This window comes from Liolophura sinensis, chromosome 8 (genome assembly GCF_032854445.1).
Source record: "Liolophura sinensis isolate JHLJ2023 chromosome 8, CUHK_Ljap_v2, whole genome shotgun sequence".
NCBI classification, from domain to species: domain Eukaryota; kingdom Metazoa; phylum Mollusca; class Polyplacophora; order Chitonida; family Chitonidae; genus Liolophura; species Liolophura sinensis.
The window spans coordinates 44,714,448-44,735,999 of record NC_088302.1 but is presented as its reverse complement, the minus strand read 5'-3'; the positions used below and the strand labels follow the sequence as shown (position 1 = coordinate 44,735,999).

At 40.0% G+C, this 21,552-nt stretch overlaps 3 protein-coding genes across 3 annotated transcripts; 2 read left to right on the top strand and 1 right to left on the bottom strand.

Moving 5' to 3' along the window:
- Positions 1-2,181: 2,181 nt before the first annotated feature.
- LOC135473801 (electron transfer flavoprotein subunit beta-like) lies at positions 2,182-3,540 on the bottom strand. The gene has a single exon (XM_064753695.1). The coding sequence runs from the start codon at positions 3,422-3,424 to the stop codon at positions 2,657-2,659; it is 768 nt and encodes a 255-aa protein (XP_064609765.1). The 5' UTR covers positions 3,425-3,540; the 3' UTR covers positions 2,182-2,656.
- A 1,489-nt stretch (positions 3,541-5,029) lies between these two features.
- On the top strand, positions 5,030-12,585 carry LOC135472762 (tRNA-uridine aminocarboxypropyltransferase 2-like). Its single transcript, XM_064752427.1, has 6 exons — positions 5,030-5,167; positions 5,652-5,742; positions 6,681-6,775; positions 7,369-7,561; positions 7,981-8,109; positions 11,277-12,585. The coding sequence occupies exons 1-6, from the start codon at positions 5,091-5,093 to the stop codon at positions 11,448-11,450; spliced, it is 759 nt and encodes a 252-aa protein (XP_064608497.1). The 5' UTR covers positions 5,030-5,090; the 3' UTR covers positions 11,451-12,585.
- Positions 12,586-16,183: 3,598 nt separating this feature from the next.
- Positions 16,184-21,266, top strand: LOC135472921 (allatostatin-A receptor-like). Its single transcript, XM_064752653.1, has 2 exons — positions 16,184-16,609; positions 19,134-21,266. Exon 2 carries the CDS (start codon positions 19,157-19,159, stop codon positions 20,165-20,167), a length of 1,011 nt encoding a protein of 336 aa, XP_064608723.1. The 5' UTR covers positions 16,184-16,609; positions 19,134-19,156; the 3' UTR covers positions 20,168-21,266.
- Positions 21,267-21,552: the final 286 nt, after the last annotated feature.

Sequence of the window (21,552 nt, the reverse complement as noted above, 5' to 3'; positions counted from 1 at the left end):
TGTGTGTCTGTATCACTTTAACAAAATTTTTAAATTTATTTTCTGAACTTTATTTGAAGGTAGTGTAGTTTATAAGAAATTTTTTGAAAAACTGGTTCAAAAAGTCTTGTGACACTGGATCCTGGAGTGCAGCATATATTACTATCACAGAGTTGTAACTACTGCTATTTCAGATTTGAAGGCCCTGTCACTGTCATAACTTCTTGAACAATTTATTTTGAACAAGGAGACGCTTTGTACAGGACTACACTGTTACAAGCTCATGATAATTTCTTTACTTAGTTGATTATTGTTTAATGTTGTCTTAGAGAATTTTTCACCTTTGCAGTAAGGGTCAGTTTAGCATGTGAAGGAAAGGGCAGTGCCCAAGGTAAACTACCAACACTTCGCAAGTTATCAGGCCAACCAGTCCTGTTTCCTTGCTCTAACCTCTTAGAGATGAGTGAAGGTGAGGCAGCAGCAAGTGCCATTTTTAAAGTCTTTGGTATGACCCAACCCAGGTTTGATCCCAGGGTTTCCCCACTACGAGATGGATGCTCTAACCATTAGGTCACCGAAGCGGTCCTGTCACATGTGCAGTAAACATATATACCATATTGATGGAAGAGAAGTGGGTTTCACTGAGAAATGTTCAACCAGCCACACAAGTACAGTCAGACTCTTGTTGTAATGAAAGGCCCAAAAACAGGGGAATCCACAACTTCCTGCCAATGGTGGGATTGAACTTGTAGCTTGTGTGTCATAGTGATTGAAAGAAAATGTCTAAACCTCTCAGCCACACCTTGCTCCCCTTATATAACCAGCATGATGGGTGTGCATGGTCAGTGTGTTTTGGGTGTGCATGACCGGAAATCTTCTCTGCAAGACGAACTAACCCAAATGGCTAGGCTGAAGAATTAAAAGCCATGAAAGTCGCAAACAATTCAGCAAAGTTCGTGTATTTTATGTGAGCTTTTGCCAGACTGCAATCTATATAGGCTCTGGTACAGTTTCAAGTCAAAATCTTACTTCTAACTTTGTACGTGAGAAGGTCTGTCAGTAACATGCGAATGGTCGTGGGTTTTCTCCCACCATAATACTGGCTGCTGTCGTATAAGTGAAATATTGTTGAGTACAACATAAAACACCAATTAAATAAATATATACTTCTAAGTTTTAATGTGTATTATTCTGGGCTGAATCCAAGGCCCACTTGCACAAAGCTCACTTAACGTTACAAGCACTGTAACAACCATAGTGAATTAATGCCTACACTACTGGTTGCCATGGAAGTTACATGCTTGTGACGTAAGAAGGCTTTGTACAAGTGGGCTCTGGGTTTTTGCTAAAGTCTGTTACGTTGTAGCATAGGCATAAATAGTTATGTGCTTTTATTTATCCCAACCTGACTGGCTCTAAGCATGCTTACCGATGTACCACTCAACTCCAATCTGGTTTATAGTCCTACACACTAGCAGCAGTTACACAACAGTTCCAGGGATAAGAAGATTAGAGCTAACTGAGCTCCGGTAATCCTCAAACGTACTACAATGTACAAAAGTTCAGCACAGGTGATGGGGCATGTCCTTGACTGACTTGTTCTTATATGAATGAGGCCTATCAAACCTGATCCACAACACTTCAACCTTATCACTACTAAATATATCGCATTATCACTGACACCAACCTACAAATACTGATCTTCAAAGCTATTTCTGATAAAATATAAAAAATTTATAGCTTCAACTAGACGGTAGTACCTAAAGTAGAAACTTTACAGTCCAATACTCTGTTACCATACAATAAATACTATATATGAAAATAGTTTTAAATATTAACAGGTTATTCTGCTTAATGTGACCAAATAGAGATGTTTTTTGGCTTTTCTTACTTGACCATGAGCCAAAGGAAGCATTTATCACACCATCAGTTATTGCAAAGAAATCTCTGAAAACTGAAAAGTTTGTCTACGCAGTTGCATTATCGGTATTGCAAAGTATTACAAAGATTCAAGAATGAAATCCTTTTTCTACAGTGTTACAAACCAATCATATAAATAAAATTCACGGAGTAATGGAAAGTCAAATAGTGCCTATTGAGCAATAATAACGCTTGCTACGCTCAGCTTCAAGATAGCTGGCAATCCAGGGGACAAAACTCCGGCAAATTTTTATCCCAAATTGTCTCCCTTTAACTGCAAACTTACATAAAACGAATAACAAGCTATTTTGATTTCCCTGAATGACTGAACCAAATTTATTTACAATGCGAAACTTGTCTACAGAAGTCTCACCAAATGCCCATAGAAACACAGAGGTTTAGGTGACATAGTACAGTAACATAGGGCAGAAGAAAAGACATATGTAAAACTCATCCAATATTTCTAACTCCTGATTTTTAAATCTGCATGCAGATGTCCATGTGAAATAATAATTTCTCTGGCTAGCTTCCAAACATGAAAACACTGGCCAACACAGCAGTGTACCCATTGATGAATTCAACACAAAGCCAGACTGAATGTTATACTATGATCTCAGTTTACGACATGGTCCATTCTGTCTTTCAGCTCACTGATTAATGATTCAACATTGCTTGGTTGCATAACATTTCTACTGATCCTTTACTTTATCATGTATCAAAAAACAATTGTACTGGCTATCTATAACAGTCATTAGGATCACACAAGTCCCTTCTCCTTCAGCTTGGCTAACAGTTCCTCCACACTCTCCACTTTGGAACCAGCCTCTCGGACTGGAGGGTCCTCCACACTGATCTGTTCCATCCTCGGGGTCAAATCCACGCCGTAATCCGCTGCAGATTTTTTGGTCAGTGGTTTCTTCTTGGCTTTCATGATGTTTGGCAGCGTTGCGTACCGTGGCTCATTCAGTCTCAGGTCAGACGTAACAACTGCAGGCAGTTTCACTTTGATCGTTTCCAGCCCACCGTCAACTTCACGGGTTACGTCGAGGCCTCCGTTGTTTTTCTCCACTTTGGAAGCGAACGTCGCTTGCGGCCAGTCGAGTATCGCCGCAGTCATTTGACCCGTTTGATTACAGTCATCATCGATGGCCTGTTTGCCTAGTATGACCAGGTCACTTTTCTCTTCTTGGGCTATCTTGGCAAGGATTTTAGAAACATGAATTGGCTGCATAGTTTCAAATTCCTTAGCCCCGATTTCTACATGGATAGCCTTGTCCACACCCATGGCCAGAGCTGTCCTGAGGGTCTCCTGACACTGACTTGGCCCGCACGACACCGCAAGCAACTCACTGGCAATCTTTTTCTCCTTTAGACGAACTGCTTCTTCCACAGCGATCTCGTCAAAAGGGTTCATACTATGTTTCACTCCTTCCGTCACCACGCCAGTTTTGTCCGGCTTCACGCGCACTTTGACGGCATAATCAATAACTCGCTTACACCCAACAAGAACTCTCAAACCTGACATCTTTGCAGTTAAAAAGTTTCCGGTGATTTGAGGTAATCTGTGCCTTTGGTCTAAAGTTTAGAACAATCACTGGACGAGTAACAGCCGGCCTGGTCCAGCGCAAGGGTCAAAGGGAAGGTGACAACTGGTAAACCCCTACTGCACGGACCGTCAAAGCCGAGTACCTAACAGCAAACGCGGACTACCACACTTCCGGCTGAAAGTTATCTCCCCTGAATAGGCATATTGAAAGACGGTACATGTACAACCCTTGTTCGACAACAAGAGATCGACAAGGAAGAGGCTGATTTACGCTCGTGGTATAGCTTATCATAAAAATTTAACTGAATTATACATTTAAGTAGAAGTTACATTATATTCAATAAAGAAAATTAATAGTTAAAAAATACACGAGGCCTCAGTGTTATATTTTATAATCTATCATTTATCCATACGCAATACCAATCCCGGTCTGTTGTGGTAATTTTCTCACTTCATGATACAACAAAAGAAATAGTTTCGTATCCGAATCAGAGATATGCTGTATTTTCCGTCATTCTCGTTCTCTGTAGGAGAACCTTCTATTAGTCCTGTAGATACCGGTGTATAAGAACCTGTAGGAGTAATGTATATAACACACCTTCTATTAGTACTGTAGATACCAATATGTTAAGCGTATTTAATTTACCTGTGATTAAGATAGGCGGATTATTCCCGTCTGTCTCAACCCAAACTATTACTTCTAATTAGCTTTATGTGTGTTAAGCTAGTTTTGAGAATAAATAACTTCCGTGAATATTGCCCTTTTAAAACAGGGTCTCCAGCGTATTTTGTTTATATTTTTTTCTTGATTTGTCGCGTGTCTACTGGTAATCCGGTGCCATATATTTCAGTACTTCGGCACACAGGATGTATAGGTGTCCATCTGGAGTAAAATAAAGTTTTCGCTAAAACTTTAAATTTTAAGTCATTAACTTTTATTATATAAGACTCTAGGTTTAACCCACAAAACTCTCACCACTGTCAGCCAATCATAATGGATCTTGTATAAACGCGATGTTTATGTAAGATGCTAACTAAAGTGAATCTGCTTTTAGTTTATTTCAAATCTCAGTATTTTAAGGTTTTATATCGCTGGAAATATCCCAGACAGCTGGCAAAATGTGTTGTTTATTCCCAAACTTTTCGATTTCATTCTTAAACGAGCGATTTGACCTTCTTCATTAAATAAAAAACACAATGGGCCCACAGGTATGAATTAATAATATATCCCAACAAAAGCAACCTAAATTTACACGTGCTATTGATAGTTCTTTTCATATCATTCTTTAAGTTGAATCAGGACTTCACAATCGCTAATCCAGACCATTTCATCACTACTACAATATTATTTCACAGTTATTCATAGTTTCGAGCACTCGGGTTGCTGGCAAGAAGCTGGAGGTGATAAATAACATGTACCTGATCTTTTAGGTGTTTATTGAAACCGGCATAGTTATGTCCCCTTTTCCGTTCATTATTTTAAAGGTCCCGTTCATGACTGGCCTTGCCACACATTTGGCGGCCGTTAACAGTTCGCTTTATTCGTTTAGAATTATCTTCTCTTGTAATGGCTTCGAGTGATGAACCACACCGTGAGCGTTATGAAAAGTCAACCAAACAAGAAAACTATGATGAAGAGGAACCCATGGCTGATTTTTTATCAGAGCTAGCTAATGTAGAGGCTACCCCTAGAGCTAAGAGGCCGTTTTGTAAACGTTGTAGGTGAGCATACAGTGAGGTCACAAGAACTCTCATAGAGTACTCTACCAACAACAACAAGGGGAATAAACTCTGCTGTACCGATATAACATGCATGCATTCATTATGTGTGCATAATGTCGCCTTGCTTGGGAACGTATTATAATCCGTACAGTCAATATAGCTGTTTTGTCGAGCTCATTTTGTAACAAGACAGGGTTGGTTTCCGGGTAATACCATATATTTTTTTATACTACATTGATTTTTGATTTCATGATGGACAAATAACACCCAGCTGGCATTTTTAATTTCATTGCCCAAAATATCAAGTCTACCCATGTTATGCTTACGTAAGTAGCCAGCAAACAGTATTCAAGAATAATAAAGCACTTCTTATCAAAAGATTTAAGATATCCATCATGATACTGTTCAGCAGACGTTTAAAATGGTATTTGATTTACATAACATTCAAGATTGAATTTAGCACTGAGGCTGGTGTATGTTTCAGTCGTCCCCTGACGGTGTGCTGGTGTCCATATCTTCCTCATGAGCCAATAGATGTGACAACGACTGTGTGGATTCTTCAGCACCCATTGGAGGTGCGTGTAGATTTTCATTATGCTACCACAATTCACAGTTCTAATTATACCACAGGCACTGTGGTTCTGTGTTACCTGTAAATAAAGTCATGGTGTTACATTCATTCCTTGATCTTTATAAACCTGTTCAAGAATTTTGTGCTTCATACATGGGAAACACTTCAACCTCTGACTGAAAACTACTGCTGGAACAGCAAGAAGTATATACTAGTTAGTGTTCAGTTACCGGTCAAGCATGGGATGTGATCAGAAGAACCCTTGAACTAGTTTAGCCAGTAAAACCGCATATTTGTATGTATAGAAATTGACATGTTTGTTGTTGATTTATGTTGACACAACAATGACAAGTTTGGGACATTATTAATAAAGAATAGGTAACATTATCATTTGTTATTGTCTTGTTGTCTTACATTATTGTCATTACATTAAAATTCCAAAGAATAATCCTGAGAGGGGAGTCTAAAAATTTACCTATCCAAGGCTAGGAGTCTAGACTAAACCAAGGCGTCTTGTGTATGTCGATTGATTGTAAGTCAGGCATCTTGCTGTCACCTGAATCTCAAGAGGTGTTTTAGTGCACTGTTGTCTCTTATTGGTTGTCCTGTGTTTCTATTGGTTGTCCTTTGTTTCCATTGGTTGTCCCATGTTTTTGTGTGTGTTGTCTTATGTTTCCATTGGTTGTCCTATGTTTCTGTGGGTGTCCTGTGTTTCCATTAGTTGTCCTATGTTTCTATGGGTGTCCTTTGTTTCTATTGCTTATCCTATGTTTCTGTTGGTTGTCCTGTGTTCCTATTGGTTGTCCTATGTTTCCATTGGTTATTATGACCTAATTGTGAATATATATGTTGTGTTCATGTTGATTTCATCATATGCAATTTTGGGTGGTATGCATCTTATGCTGCTAAATGTTGGTATTTCATTTTGTGTTTGTTTTACAGGAGAGTCGAGTTCTGCGTACTGCCCCAATACTCTACCACAGTCTGAAGCCAGGCCAGTGTAAAATCTTCAGGGGAAAGAGGTTTACCAAAGAAAGGTATAGTGCTGGTGAGTGGGTTCAAATGTGAACAGGTTCACCAGCTAATTGTTCTGTATTTACTTATTATTAAACAATAACTTACGTAAGACACAGAGCTATACAAGTAAACTTTTAGGCCCTATGCATCTGAAACTTATGTATTCTTTAGTGGGAATATAATTAGGAGTTAGCTTTTAAGCCAGGTGGGGGGCCAGCGCACTAGCGCAGTGTAATGATCCAGGAGCCTCTCACCACTTCCTCTCCGGTTGTACGTCGGAAGGTCTGCCAGTAACCTGCAGATGGTTGTGGGTTTCCTGCGGGCTATGCCCGGTTTCCTCCCATCATAGTACTGGCTGCCGTTGTATAAGTGAAAAATTCTTGAGTACAGCATAAAACACCAATCAAATAAATAAATAAATAAATAAATAAACAGGTGAAAGTTTCTTGAAATTCAGAAGACTAGAAAATGATTTCACCCATTGTGATATGATTTACTCTTACGAGCATCCTTTTTAAATTGCATATTTAAGTTAACAAATATGCGTTGTGAGTGTGACATGAATTACAAATCATATAAATAAATAAATATTGGACAATATATATGATTACAGACACTCTGAGGTATGGAGAACTCTGCACGACCCAGAAACGCTGCTTCTCTACCCAGGGCCAGATGCCTCTGACCTGAATTCTGTCCCTTCCCCTACACTCTCCTCCCCTCACAATCTGGTTATTTTAGATGGTACCTGGTCCCAGGCTAAAGGTCTGTACCATCAAAACCCATCCTTGTGGAACCTCAAGAAGGTAAAGCTGCTGTGGTCATTTTATTGTTTTATAGGCTTTTATTCACAGGTGAAAGAAAAGCTGCAGGATAAACTGAAGCATCTTGTATGATTTGTCTGTGCTGCTTACAGTGTATTTCTTCATGCTGTTGTAGTACTTTTCAGCTTACTATGATGGTATATTAATTTGTGTGAAAGATCTGTGTTAGCCGTCTTTAGTGCAGTGGTTGTGATCAAAATGAGAATTATTGGATGTGAAAAATCATTTAAAAATGAAATTGATTATGATGATGAATTATGGCACGTACAGTTGCCTGTGTATTTTTATTATATTTTGGTTTAGCCCTGGTACATGAAGTAAGCTGGAAAGGCTATTTGTGTACATTTCCCTTTTGTAGTTTTGAATCTAACTCTTCATTATCATTTTTCTTCCTGTTGTAGGTTCAAATCCGTCAGAGTGGTTGTAGCAAATATGTGATACGTTCTCAACCCACTGATGCATGTCTGTCTACCCTGGAGACTGCCGCCATTGCTCTCTCTGTCCTGGAAGACAAACCATGCATACAAGAGGTCAGATAGATGTTGTCGTTTAATCCATTACTGTTACATTACTGTTTATTTCCCTCCCACCATAATCAATATCATGTGAATGCAGCCGTCATGTAAGTGAAATATTGTTGAGAAATGTTGTCGCCTGTTACCATTCTGCATGCCCTGTGTTACCATTCTGCATACCCGGTGTTACCATTCTGGATGTCACCTGTTACCATTCTGCATGCCCTATGTTACCATTCTGCATGCCCATGGTACCATTCTGTATTCCCTGTTACCATTATGCATGCCCAACTTTACCATTGTGCATACCCAATGTTACCATTCTGCGTGCCCTATTTTTACCATTTTGCATTCCCTGTGTTACCTTTCTGGATGTCACCTGTTACCATTCTGCATGCCCTATGTTACCATTGTGCGTGCCCCCTGGTACCATTCTGTTTTCCCTGTACCATGCTGCATACCCTATGTTACCATTGTCCATACCCTTTGTTACCATTCTGTATACTCAGCTACCATTCTACATGCCCTATCTTAAAATTCTGCATGCCCTATGTTACCATTCTGTATACCCCCTGTTATCATTCTGCATGTCCCCTGTTACCATTTTTCATGTTGTCAGAGGTTCATAGAAGTCGTCTGGACGAGCAGGTATTCGTTCCATTGATGGAATAAAAAACTCAATAACTGGTTATATTTATTCAATTTGAACATATCCAAATCTTTGCGAAGCAGTTCGAGTTATTTCCCTTTAATGGAAATCTCCTAAATGACCCTAAATGTTGATCAGATTAAAGAAGGCAATTTTGAAAGTTGAGGGATGTATAAAATCAGACATGACACACAAGTAAGCTTCTTTGGTCTATAAGCCAAATTGGTCCTCACTAATAATTTGACCTACTTGGGCTTCTGATCGTTATGTTTTGGACATTATAGTAAACAGGTTTTCTTCGCTGATGTCAGGTGGAGCTAATATCCTTAGCTCCTTTTAAGGCTAGCATACAGTTTACATCCAGGTTTTGTTTTTCGGAGTTATAGTTCGATAAATGGCTTATAGCAGCAAAATTCAAACCTTCTTTGCTAGATATGAACATTTACCAGTGACATCAATTCGCTATGAAAGCATACATGTTTTTTGTTCAGAGACTGAACCATGGAGATTGTATGCCAGACAGGACTTCAGGCCATTGAGATCCAGCTGTATTCATTGTGGAAAAAGTGACAATTCATTGATTCAGTAGCAGTGTATTTTATCTCTCTAAATATGTAATGTCTCTATTTAAAGATCATTGTAGTTAATACTCCATGGGGTGATTCACTCTTTGTGCATCTTCTAATTTTCTCATTACAGGTGACAGATTTTCATGGTTAATTTCATGTGATTAGTACCCTGTCATTAAGTCAAATCAGACTTTGTTAAGAACTGCTTTTATTGATTGAAATCTTTGTTTATTTTGACAAGGATGATATTTGAAGAGAATTTAAATAGTGCTCAGAACACTCATCTGGATGCGAAATTCAAATTAGGTTCTGATATATATTTTAGGTGTTGCATGATTTTTGATTTTCTCAAATGTTTTTTTTTCTCTTCAAATCACTTTTGACATGTCTTATTACAGACTGAGAGTGACAACCACATATTCCAAAAGCCATTAATGCATGACCATTCTGTCTTGATTCATGATTGTGTAATATTTTTTAAAATTGATCTCAACACCAGTTGTTCATTTTGTGAGTTTCAGTCAGTCTAGTGTAGTTCTTTACACTTTGCTGGACTGGTATCCTGATATACAATAACTGCTATGTGTGCTGATTATCAGTTTGCAGTATCAGGTAGGGAGGCCAGCTTGAGTTCATATAGAGACTTTATTCAATGAAGGATAGTAAAGTACAGAAGTATTCAATTTCGATATCGCACAAGGTTGGTTGAAACAGAAGAAAACTCAATTTCAGTTGAAAGGAAAACTCAGTTTAACCCAAAAATGACTTCGATGAACCCATATATCCCCTGTTACCATTCTGCATGCCCTATGTTACCATTCTCTATGCCCTGTGCAGGGTGTTCAAAAAGGGCAAGTAACAGGCTGCAGACAGCTGTCTATTGTCGTCCTTGTAGCTGCCTACTTTGAATATTCTTACTATTTAAATCAATAGTAATTGTGGCATAATTACTTTCAATTCAGACGCCTACTTTTGAACTCTGACCTTCTTCTGCAATTCTAAATGAAAACCCAGCCAATGTTACCATTCTGTGTGTCCCTTGTTACTATTCTGCCTGCCCTATGTTACCATTCTGTATGCTCTATGTTACCATAATGTATGCCCCCTGTTACCATTCTGTATGCCCTATGTTACTATTCTGCATGCCCTATTTTACCATTCTGCATGCCCTATGTTACCATAATGTATGCCCCCTGTTACCATTCTGCATGCCCTATGTTACCATTCTATATGCCTCCTGTTACCATTCTGTATGTCCCCTGTTGCCATTCTATATGCCCCCTGTTATCGTTTGCACCTCCCTGGTTATCATTTGGCAATCCTCTTGTTCACCATTGTACATGTTATAGGTGTTCCCTGTTACCATCCTGCATCTTCTCTGTCACCATTCTGTACGTTCCAGGTTGCCATTCTGCATCTCCCCTGTTGCCATTCTGCATCTCCCCTGTTTCCACTCTGCATCTCCCCTGTTTCCACTCTGCATCTCCCCTGTCAACATTCTGGTTGCCCCATGCCACCATTCTGCATGCTCTGTGGTACCATTCAGCATGTTCCCTGGTACCATTTGGCATGTTCCCACTCACCAGTGTAAATGTTCCCTGTTTACCATTCTGCATGTTCCCTGTTACCATTCAGCAGGTTCCCTGTTACCATTCTATATCTCCCTTGTCAGCATTCTGGGTGTCCCTTGTCACCACTCTAAATGTTCCCTATTTGCCATTCTGTATGTTCCGTGGTACCATTTGGCATGTTCCCTGTCAACATTCTGGGTGTCCCATGTCACCACTCTAAATGTTCCCTGTTTACCATTCTGCATGTTCCGTGTCACCATTCTGCCTTCCCAAAATTTTCCGTATTACAATTTCCATTCCTCTTGTCCCTTCTTGCCATTCTCATTTTGTCTGTCCTTCTTCCCTGTTCTTACAGTGTGGTCATGAGGTTTACCATATCTGCTTACTTTCCAGGTGTTAACACGGCCTCTGGTTGCCCTGTGTGAGTTCCAGCTCCAGCATGGTGCTGTACCCCATCAGAGTAAGGCTTTCCAAATCCAGGCAGGAACTTACACCAAAGCTTTGTCTAAGAGTGTGAGGAAGAGAATGGCTAAACAACAACAACAACAGCAGCGCAAAGAGCTCTGACAAACGCTCAACTTAGCAACTGTTTAACCTGTAGTGGCTTTTCCAAAGCATGCCTCTATGCACGCCTTTTGTGAAGACACAGATTATTTTTGCTTTTGCTACTTCTGTGCTGGTGGTGAAAATGTGATAAGATCCTCAGAATCTACGAGTCTTTGATATAACCTTTCATACTTTGATATGTTGTCCTATGTTTGATAAATTACCATATTTATACTCATATTTTTATATCATTCAGCAAGATCTGTGTTGAAAACATTGGTGCGTTGTTTTCAAAAATGTTTTGGAATTCCTTATCTTGTGATAGAAAAATGTCCCAAACATTTATAGACAAGTTGTGGTATTGAAGAGAAGATAACCATAGGCTACAGGTGGATTATAGTTTTGTTGAAATTAACATTAAAAACATTAATTTAACAAAATGTCAAAGAAAGTAACAGATTCAGCGAGTAATTGATTTAATTGTTTATTTGATTATTTTTTTATTTTTTTTATCCCCCCTTGCCTATTCACTTTATTGAGCAGTGAAGTTGATACAGCATCTATCTGGTCTCTTGGTGTATCTGTAGGTTCGGTTATTTTTTGGGAGGACTCAATTAGTGTCAAACTTTGTGTACACAACACACAGCTTAGAAAGGAAATATTGTAGTCTGTTAATACAAAACTTAATGACAGATTTCATGCCCTTTTCGTAAAGGTTCACTTTTGCTCCAGTTGAATTACCCAGTCATCAGATTTAAGGTATATTAAACATAAGATCTAAAGAGAAAAATATTGTAAATTCCATAGATTTGGTTAGTGGAGGAAACAAGGCAGAGTGTAGGTAGAGAAAACTGACACCATTAGCCAGGTACCGAGAGGAAAGTTAAACAACAACAATGGACAATATTTTAGGAACTATGGGTGATAATTACTGGAAAATATAGTATATTTTGTCGCCATTAAGCGTTGCTTTGTATTAAATTCCATGTCATTTTGACATTATTTTCACCTCTGCGCGAGTAAAGTCTGCTGGTGCGTTTAAAGCGAGAAGAGCGCGGGTGCTCGTGTTTTCGATAAAGACAGAACTATAGTTATTATCAATGTCTTATAACAACAGCTGAATTCCCGAGACAGAAATAAAATTGCGTTCAAGTTCTCTGTGGCAAAAAAAAAAAAAAAAAAATGCTCTATCAACCTCACCCAAGTGGCAGTCCTGATTAGCCTGCAATAAAGAATTTTCATCAGTAGTAAAATTCAATTATTTACCTGATATAAATATATATAAATAATTTGGTTTTTATATGCAAAGCTTACTTCACACCTATCCTACCACATGAGGAACTCTTACCTTGACATATGATACTTCTTTCTGCTTCCAAGATTCCAACGCTTCCTGGCCTCTGTTGTATGCTCTATCAACCTCACCCAAGTCCCAGTCCTGATTAACCTGCAATAAAGAATTTTCATCAGTAGTAAAATTCAATTATTTACCTGATATAAATATATATAAATAATTTGGTTTTTATATGCAAAGCTTACTTCACACATACACGACAGATGAGTTTACAACGGTGAAAGAAAGCTGATGGTGGAAAAATGTGGACAGGTCCCGGTTTCCGACCAAATACCTTCCACAAACTCTCAATTTGAAAACATTTGAACTCTTCCAACTTAACACAGTTTACTTCACATACTATGTTACAGACAAACTTAACCTATGGGAGAGGATGATCGGTGGGCTGTCCTGAATTACACATTATTTATTTTATTTAAAACAGCAAAAATGAGAAACGCACAGTGAAAAGAAAAGAAAACCGGCATGCCCCTTTTATGGCTCTGTAGTTACCTGCTTTTTGGGAACCTTTGACATCTCAGCTGCCACGGATTATGTGTGTAGACCTGTACACACATAATCCGTACACACATGTCGTTTTAGGTTACTTCAAACAAATGCATCTATCTAGTTCTGATTCATATTTGCTTCAATGTCTTTCATCATGTTCAAATAACCATGTTTTAATTTGTTTTGAAAGTGTTCTCTAGGCGCTATGCATTTATCTGTTTAATATACAAGTTCTTATACGTTTTCAAACAAGTGAAGTAAAAAGACAGTACATTCAGTTGTTTGTGTTGATGTGTGTTTTAAGAATGTGATACAAATGTGTCAGCCAATCAGGTTTCCCGTGGAATTCTGTTCAAATATCTGGCAAGAATATATGTATACAGTACAGCTGGACAAAGAAACCTGGGAAACTGCTGTCTGAATGAATGAGTGATTGAATGCTTGGGGTTTAACGTCGTACTTAACAGTTTGTCAGTCCTATGATGAGGAGTCATTAGGTGTGTGTACATAGACTGTGTCTTCATGTGATAGAGTCCATGCTGCCAAAGTGCTGCCGCCACTGAAGTATCATGCCGAAGACACCAGACATGGCACCCCACCCAGTCACATTATACTAAAACAGTATTATTCATATAAGTTTATCAGTTACTTAGGTTAGAGGTTTACGCCCTATACCCCGGCTTCCTCCATCCATAAAACTGACCACCGACGTTAAATTCTGCCAGAGAGGCAGAGCTATAAACATTGCGTCGGCGTGACAGCCCCGAGGGGATGCATGGCACTGTCATACTTGGTGTTAGCGGCATTATCATTGTTCCAGTGATCATGTCATTTACGTCAGTGTGACAGCCAAGGCAGAGGAGGTGCGTGACATCACAGACCCAAGGTTTCACGGGCATTATCATTGTTCCAGTGATAATGTTTATTACGTCAGTGTGACAGCCAAAGCAGAGGAGGTGCATGACGTCACTGATCCATGGTGTCACTGGCATTATCATTGTTCCAGTGAGGCAGCGCTATAAACATTGCGTCGGCGTGATAGCACAGAGGGGATGCATGACACTGTCATACGTGGTGTCATTTACATTATCATTGTTCCAGTGGTTCAGCTCTTGAACCATAGCGTCGATATGACATACAAGATGTTATCCGAGACACCGTTATGCATGGCCTTTAGAATGTGATAGTTGCCTGAAATTTTTTCTACTTATAGTCCTAATTGAGGAGTTGCTCTCAATGTTGTTAAAAACGGGTATCCTGGAATCTGGGCAGTGTTCAATCCCCCTGGGGTGGGGCCTATACAAAACTATCACACTTGTAGAACGCCTATACACAATAATAAACGAACATTCAATCACGTGCAAGATTCGCAAGCCATGTGTTAGTATTACTAAAATAAACTGACATTACACTGAAATGCGGATATGTAACCACATGCGAGAGATTTTACTTAAGTGTTTGGTTACGCGATACAAGTGTTGATTGTTAACCCGTGGTTTATATTATTAACATCCTGCTTCCCGCATTGCTGATATATGTGGTACGCTATGAGGGCAATCGTCAAGATGATCTGGCCTCAGAAATTGATCTTCTGATTGGCTGGCTTGGGCCCAGGCTGCCTGGCTCTCGCCCAATGTTGCCCATACAACATGTAATATACCGATGTGTTCATCAACTGAAAAATTCAGACACCATTTCTGAGCAGTGCGTGTATGACCGATGCCGATGATAGAAATGTTGGACTCTTGTCGCCAATCCTCTTATCATTGTGAAATATTCCAATCATAAATGTTTTGCCTTAAACACTGATTGCTGAAACTCGAAACTGGCAATATTCAGTCGCCTAATTCATTGAAACTGTTCCAATAAATGATAACGCATAGGTCCATCATTCTCACTGATGTTTTCTCGAGACAGCTAAGGCGGGTGGCTTGGTCACGTAAGAATCGTGGCGAAGATTGATGGATTTATTTGTTTATAGCCGTTAGGGCCATATTTTGGTCAGTTTTATGGGTGGAGGAAACCGGAGTGCCCAGGGTAAACCATCAACCTGTGGACATTTCTTGACCTGGTGGAATTCAAGTGGTCTTCAACGAAGGTAATGATGTGCAAACCTGCACATGATGGCCATCGACCCCTTCTTGTAACTACAGTACAACAATATTGGACAAGTGGGGCATCAGAATATTGGGGACGTGTCGTATCGAGAAAATTAATTGGTGAATCATAGAGATGTCTACTCTTTGACAAGGACAACTAATTTGACTATCATAGTGGTGTCGATGAAGACAATTAATTGGTGGATCAAAGCGATGTCTAGTCGTTGAAGAAGACATTTAATTGATGAATCATCGCAACGTTTACTGGTTGACGAAGGCAATTAAGTAGTGAACCATAGCGATGTCTACTCGTTGATGAAAAGAGTCTCACGGGACACATTTCATCAATCTGTAAACGACAAGCTAGAAATAGAACAATTCATGCCATACAACAGTGCTGCTGTGAAATATACCACGTGCTCGTAAAGTAAACTTTTAACACCCGGAATTATGTTTTTTATTTTATTTTTGTTGGACGGTAATTAGAGCGATTTCTCGCGTGCCGATGACATGCGTGCCGATGACATTTTGAGTAATACTGCACTCACATCTCCGGCATATGTTCTTACTTAGTGACACACTCTGCTAGAATGGTTGGTTACGTGTACTTTTGGGTGAATGACTACGCCTTTGTAAGGCCTGCTGGAATGAATAAAGTGCTTAAATCTAGAAAAAATAACAACATATCTGAATGTGGCACGCCCACTGGCTACAGGAGAGATGAGGATAGAATTTCCTTCCTAGCCACCCAGTTCAGTGTTTTCTTGTCACCATACGGTAGACCAGGCAAGAAGTGGGGGCTAATATAGCGACGACAGAGGGACAAATCAGTGGTTGGCTTTCAGCTCGACTGAGGGCAGGGGAAAAATTGGTCTAAGTGTCACCCGCGGGCACAGAGTGATGTAAACACAGCTCCACCTGCCAGCGAGTTTTAGGGGTAAGCCCATGGGTTCAGACGGCAGTAAAGATACATACAACACATCGTTGGGAAATGGGACGGATCTCTAGCCGAGCTCTGTTAATTTATCTGGACAACCAGCACGCCTGGGAAAGTCGTCAATTAACCATTACGTGCCCGTAAATTCCCTTCAAATAGTCACGGGCAAATTTTATACGCCCTTCCAAGGGCTCGATGAACCACAAGGTTCACGGCAGTGAAGCGTACCGCCACTATATAGGTCTACTGACGTCGACATCAGAAGCATCGCCTTGAGTTGGAGGGTGAAAGAGGCCTTCATGTAAGTATGGTAATATACTGTAAAGGGCATATTCTTTCATGTCCGGACCATATTAATCACCGTGTGGTCACTACAGTTTGATTAGCATGGGTTGAACCGACATTTGATACTAGTGACGTATTTACTGATGCTGTATTGCTGGCGTTTGGAGTATAACAGTCACTTCTTTGTTTTTATTGAACGGAAAATGAAACTTGGTATGAAATCAGATAGGAAGGAATTTTGTTGCCCTTTAAAAGTTATGTTCACATTTCCATGTGATGCCTTGATATATTGTTTGATTTTCACCGCCTTTTGGCTGAATAAAGCTGATCTAGTTGAGAGGGGTATGCGGAAACAATGTTGGCATTAGTATAAGCCAATGTCTGAGGTCAATGCCAAGGCTTTTGGCGTCATTTTTGACCACCGGTATAGTGGTTTGGCTTCAGATGTGCATGTTGCATTTAACCTCTCTTGTGTCTCTGGGTGAAGAAGGTTCCAGTAAATTTAAAGCGCTTTCCTTCGTTCTTTTAATGTTTTCGATTTTTAATGTAATATATGCTGCCAATGATAATAAATAAATTACTGCACTGAAGTAAAAATCTTCTACAACTGATGAAAAGTGTTAAAGAGCAATGGACGCAAGAACATATGACTGATGGTTGTTAGTGTTCTGCTGACGGACGGATTGGTCCCTTTGCATGGTTTTAATGTTATTGTATGTTTAATGTGATGACAACACAGTGCTTTGAGTAAATCTAACCAGTGGCGCCTATTAAAATGCAATTAATACCTCTGCAATTTTTGTTGCAGGCCCCATGGTGCTAGGGGCGGTGAAATTTGCTACTATTTAAGCATTTACATGACCACTTAGAATAAAACCCTGTCTGAGATAAACTGACAAAGAGGCCGTATTTCACTGGTTACGTGTGACAATTTGCCAGCTATCACACTGTCTTCGCTGTTGTGGTTTAACTCTCTATGCTGTTCATCTTTCAGTAAATCGTAATAAATACTGCATTCCTAAAAAAAAATAAAAAAAAAACCAAAAAAAAAACCAAAAAACAAAAAACAAAAAACAAAAATACAACAAAAACGACGCTTTAGGCAATATGCCACGCACAGCTTGATGGTCTTCGTGAAATGATTCGCCCACCAAAACGAAACGTCCTACAAAGCATGTACTCAAGTCGACATATAAGGCACTTATACTCAGTGCAGTACGTGCTATTTTACACCTCTATAAGTGAGCATGCTTCTTCTGATAGTTTTTTGCATCAAATAGTCGCCAACATACAGATAGACGATGCCAAAAGTTCACTCACCACCACTCCTTTATGGCATGGGGAAGCTCAGACTCTAAGGGCGAGTTTACTGTAGGCCAGTGGAGAAAGATAGGACAGCGATTACTCACTGCATGCTGGTTGTATTAAAAGATCTCAGTATGTTCTACGAGTCCCGATTAAGAGATGAATTAATTCTCTGTCAGTGTCAGAATTCGTGCTTCACTGAGGGTGCAAGTTCTGCCTAATCTGGCATAACGGTATTCATTACGTGTGTCTGACCCGTGTGTCTCTTCGGTTGTAAGTCACCCCTGCCGAAATTACATTCGAATGTGAATGACAAGACACCTACTGTTTCTCTCACCATATTAGTGTTTTGATAGCTCAGCTGACTGGTGTAGAATATCCACAGCAATCCTTAAGGAAAAGTCTTATCTCTCCTATACAGTCTCTAGACAGAAATCTCTTACTGTAGCTCATTTAAACGAGACGGAACTAAACGCTATTTTCCGCGGAATAAAATCCTTAAGTAGAAGTAAGCTTCAGTGAAAAGACTATTGGCAGCTATATCCGAAACGGCCTTTATTTATTTTTTTATTTATAGATTTTTTGACAGGATAAAACACAATTATATACTTGACTTCTATGGTTGGCTTTCAGGATCAGCAAAGTGAAAATGATCTTCTTGTACGTTGTGATGTCAATGGCGCATATTTTGGTCCATAAAGGCATTAGATTTCACATGATACATTTGACTGAACAATCTAGCACAAAAAAGAGAACAAGGAAACCAATAAAAAATATAATAACCCCTCCTCCACTCCCACCAAAAAAAATCCAACAACGACAAATACAAAAAACCACGAAATATAAGTAAAGGTACTGTTGGATATAGTTTTCAGCACATTGATACTGCAGATTCAACAATACATTTGCATATGGTCGTATTTGAGTATGTGGAAGGAGTTTAGAACTTGGACAGCTGCTTATCTTGTGTGACACTACGTACACTTCCAACATTAGATCTTTCAATGTTAAAAATTATGTGGTTTCCTTCATGATGCCAATGTTTAGTTTATGATTCGCCTATTGGCTTATTACATCCAGAGGAAACAGAAGCAAACACTGAAAATGGCAAGATCAGAAACCCATATCGCTTATTATGGAAGGCAAAATAGAAATATGTTGTCCATAGCAATATGCTTTGACATTTCTGCTCTCTAATGTTTATTGTGAACTTCCTTTCATTTATATCCCCACAGGCCGACTATAGACCTTTGCCACCATGATTCCCAACTATACGGACTGGGTTGACTACAGCAATGGTTTGGAGACTGGAGAGGTGAACATTAAGCCGGACGTGTCCAGGGAAATTCAGCTGATCATTGCTGTTATCACGACTAGTCTGGGCAGCCTATGTAACGGTCTGGTACTCGCGCTGTTGTTGTGTCGGCGAGACACCAGAACTCTGCCTTTCCTCGCTGTGACCTTGCTCTCTCTCTGTGACTTTGTCAGGAATGGCAGTGCCATATTGCTAATCGTTGGAGAAGCTCTCCAGCAGTGGATATTTGGTGACGCGGTCTGTAAGGTGACGCGTTATCTTCATTTCTGCAGCACCATAACGAGCAGCTGGCATTTAGCGTTGGCCATTCTGGTCAGGTATCTTGCCACCTTCAAGAACACCTCGTGTTTGACCAATCTGCGCTTTGACCGGATGGTTCTCTTTAGCTTGCTGACGTGGCTGCTGGTTATCATCGCATCCATACCCGTCGTCATCACATACTCCGCCTGGGAAGTTCCGTATAGTTCTCCAAAAGTGGTCGTTTGCATTTTTCAGCCAGATCCGGAAAAAAGCAGAGCACTGATCATCAGCGATGCCATCGTCAGGTTTCTCTTGCCGTTCTGCGCTCTCTTCCTGATCACTATGGCGTCTCTGTGCAAAAGCTGCGGTCCGAATCCCTCAGGAGTCTGCTGTACGAAAACCGTGATCATATCCACTCCAATCGTCTTTGCCTGCCTACAGCTGCCTCTTCAGGCCTGTTCCATCTATATGACTCGTACAATGGCCGTGGATCAGAAAACCCTGTTACTCCACCAACTGGCCGACTCATTGTCTTATACCAGCACTGTGTTTGATCCCATCCTACAAGCATTCACAACGCCGGAGTTTCGGTCCGTGTTTGCTGGCTGGTGGTGTTGCGCTAAGCGATACGATGCCAGCAAAGCAGAGAAACGCGCCAGAAGAAGACAAAACAAGCGAGAAGAGACGGAGACCCGGAATCCTACTGATTCTTAGAAATCCCAAAAGTCTTGTCAACACAAAAGACTTAACAATGTTTCTTTGAATTAAAACCACAAGCCTGTTTTCATCACAAGGCATTCATTACGTCGAACTGTTCCTCTAATCAAACGCCATTGGCTTAACAACGATTCTTGGAATTAAAACCACAAGCCTGTTTTCATCACAAGGCAGTCATCACTTCGTAAAAGAACAGTTCTCCTGATCAAACGCCACTGACTTAACAACAATTCTTGGAATTAAATCCAAAAGCCTGTTGTTATGACAAGGCATTCATCCTGTCAACATTTCTTCTAATCAAATGCCACTCACTTAACAAAGGTTCTTGGAATTTGTACAACGAAAAAGCTCTTATTCAACGACATTCAACACATCGCAAAAGAACAGTTCTTCCAATCTGCAACTTTTGAATTTGGGCTTGTTAATTCTTGCCACAACATTCAGATCGATGGCTATGATCTCACACTGATTTTTGTTGTAATTTATCGTGAATGTTGAATTATTGACATGACAATGTTAGCAATTCATGTGACCAATGTACAGCACGAGTTATATATCGATGGTACAGCCAGAACGAGGATTTTATGTCATTTAAATCTGGCTCAGTTCACTAAAGCCTTCGTCTCGCTGCAGATAATTGACCCTCGACCAATGAGCTCGCAGACACTAGTCCAGCTATCACTAGTCCTGCAGGTCTGTTCGGACTTTATCCCGGTACCTGATGGAGGGAATTAGTTTACTCTGGACAATTTAAATTCTTTGGCCCTCAAACAACACCACCGTCGTACACAAAAGTAGAACAACTGAGCATGCTTTAAACAGCAATCAAATGATCTAGCTCTGATGCTTAAAGAGTTGGCTCGTAGAGATTATTAGGCCCTTGATCAAAGAGCCTTGTGTTCGAATCCTGCTGTTTCGGCTACGGCTAAAGGTCAAGATGTTTGTCAGGTTCCAGGTGGTTTACTCCGGACACTCCAGCTTCCTTCACACATATACCTGACAGCTGTGATATAAGTGAGAAATACTTGACGATGGCTTTAAGCACCAGTTAAATCAATCCATCAATAAAATAAATAAATACGATTAAATTCTAGAATATATGCATATGTATGTACGTATGTATGTTTGGACTTAAACGTCCTACTTAACAGTTTTTCAGTCATATGACGACGACGAGGCCTCAGGTGTTTGTACATATATTGTGTCTTCCTGTGACAGGACGAGTCCAAAGTGCTGCCGTCAATGAAGTATTATGCCAAAAACACCAGACTTGACACCCCATCAGAATTTCTCTGGCTCATTTATTGACGCCTGGTAAACCTGCCATGTTTCCTTGCTCTAACATCAGTGCTGAACACAAAGCGAGGCAGCAGCAAATGCCA

Bases quoted from the DNA above. Each gene is read 5' to 3' on its own strand.
- LOC135473801 (XM_064753695.1), bottom strand. From the start codon at position 3,424: ATGTCAGGTTTGAGAGTTCTTGTTGGGTGTAAGCGAGTTATTGATTAT.
- LOC135472762 (XM_064752427.1), top strand. From the start codon at position 5,091: ATGGCTGATTTTTTATCAGAGCTAGCTAATGTAGAGGCTACCCCTAGA. The intron at 7,562-7,980 runs GTAAAGCTGCTG...TTCCTGTTGTAG, and splicing joins CCTTGTGGAACCTCAAGAAG to GTTCAAATCCGTCAGAGTGG. The intron at 8,110-11,276 runs GTCAGATAGATG...CTTACTTTCCAG, and splicing joins ACAAACCATGCATACAAGAG to GTGTTAACACGGCCTCTGGT.
- LOC135472921 (XM_064752653.1), top strand. From the start codon at position 19,157: ATGATTCCCAACTATACGGACTGGGTTGACTACAGCAATGGTTTGGAG.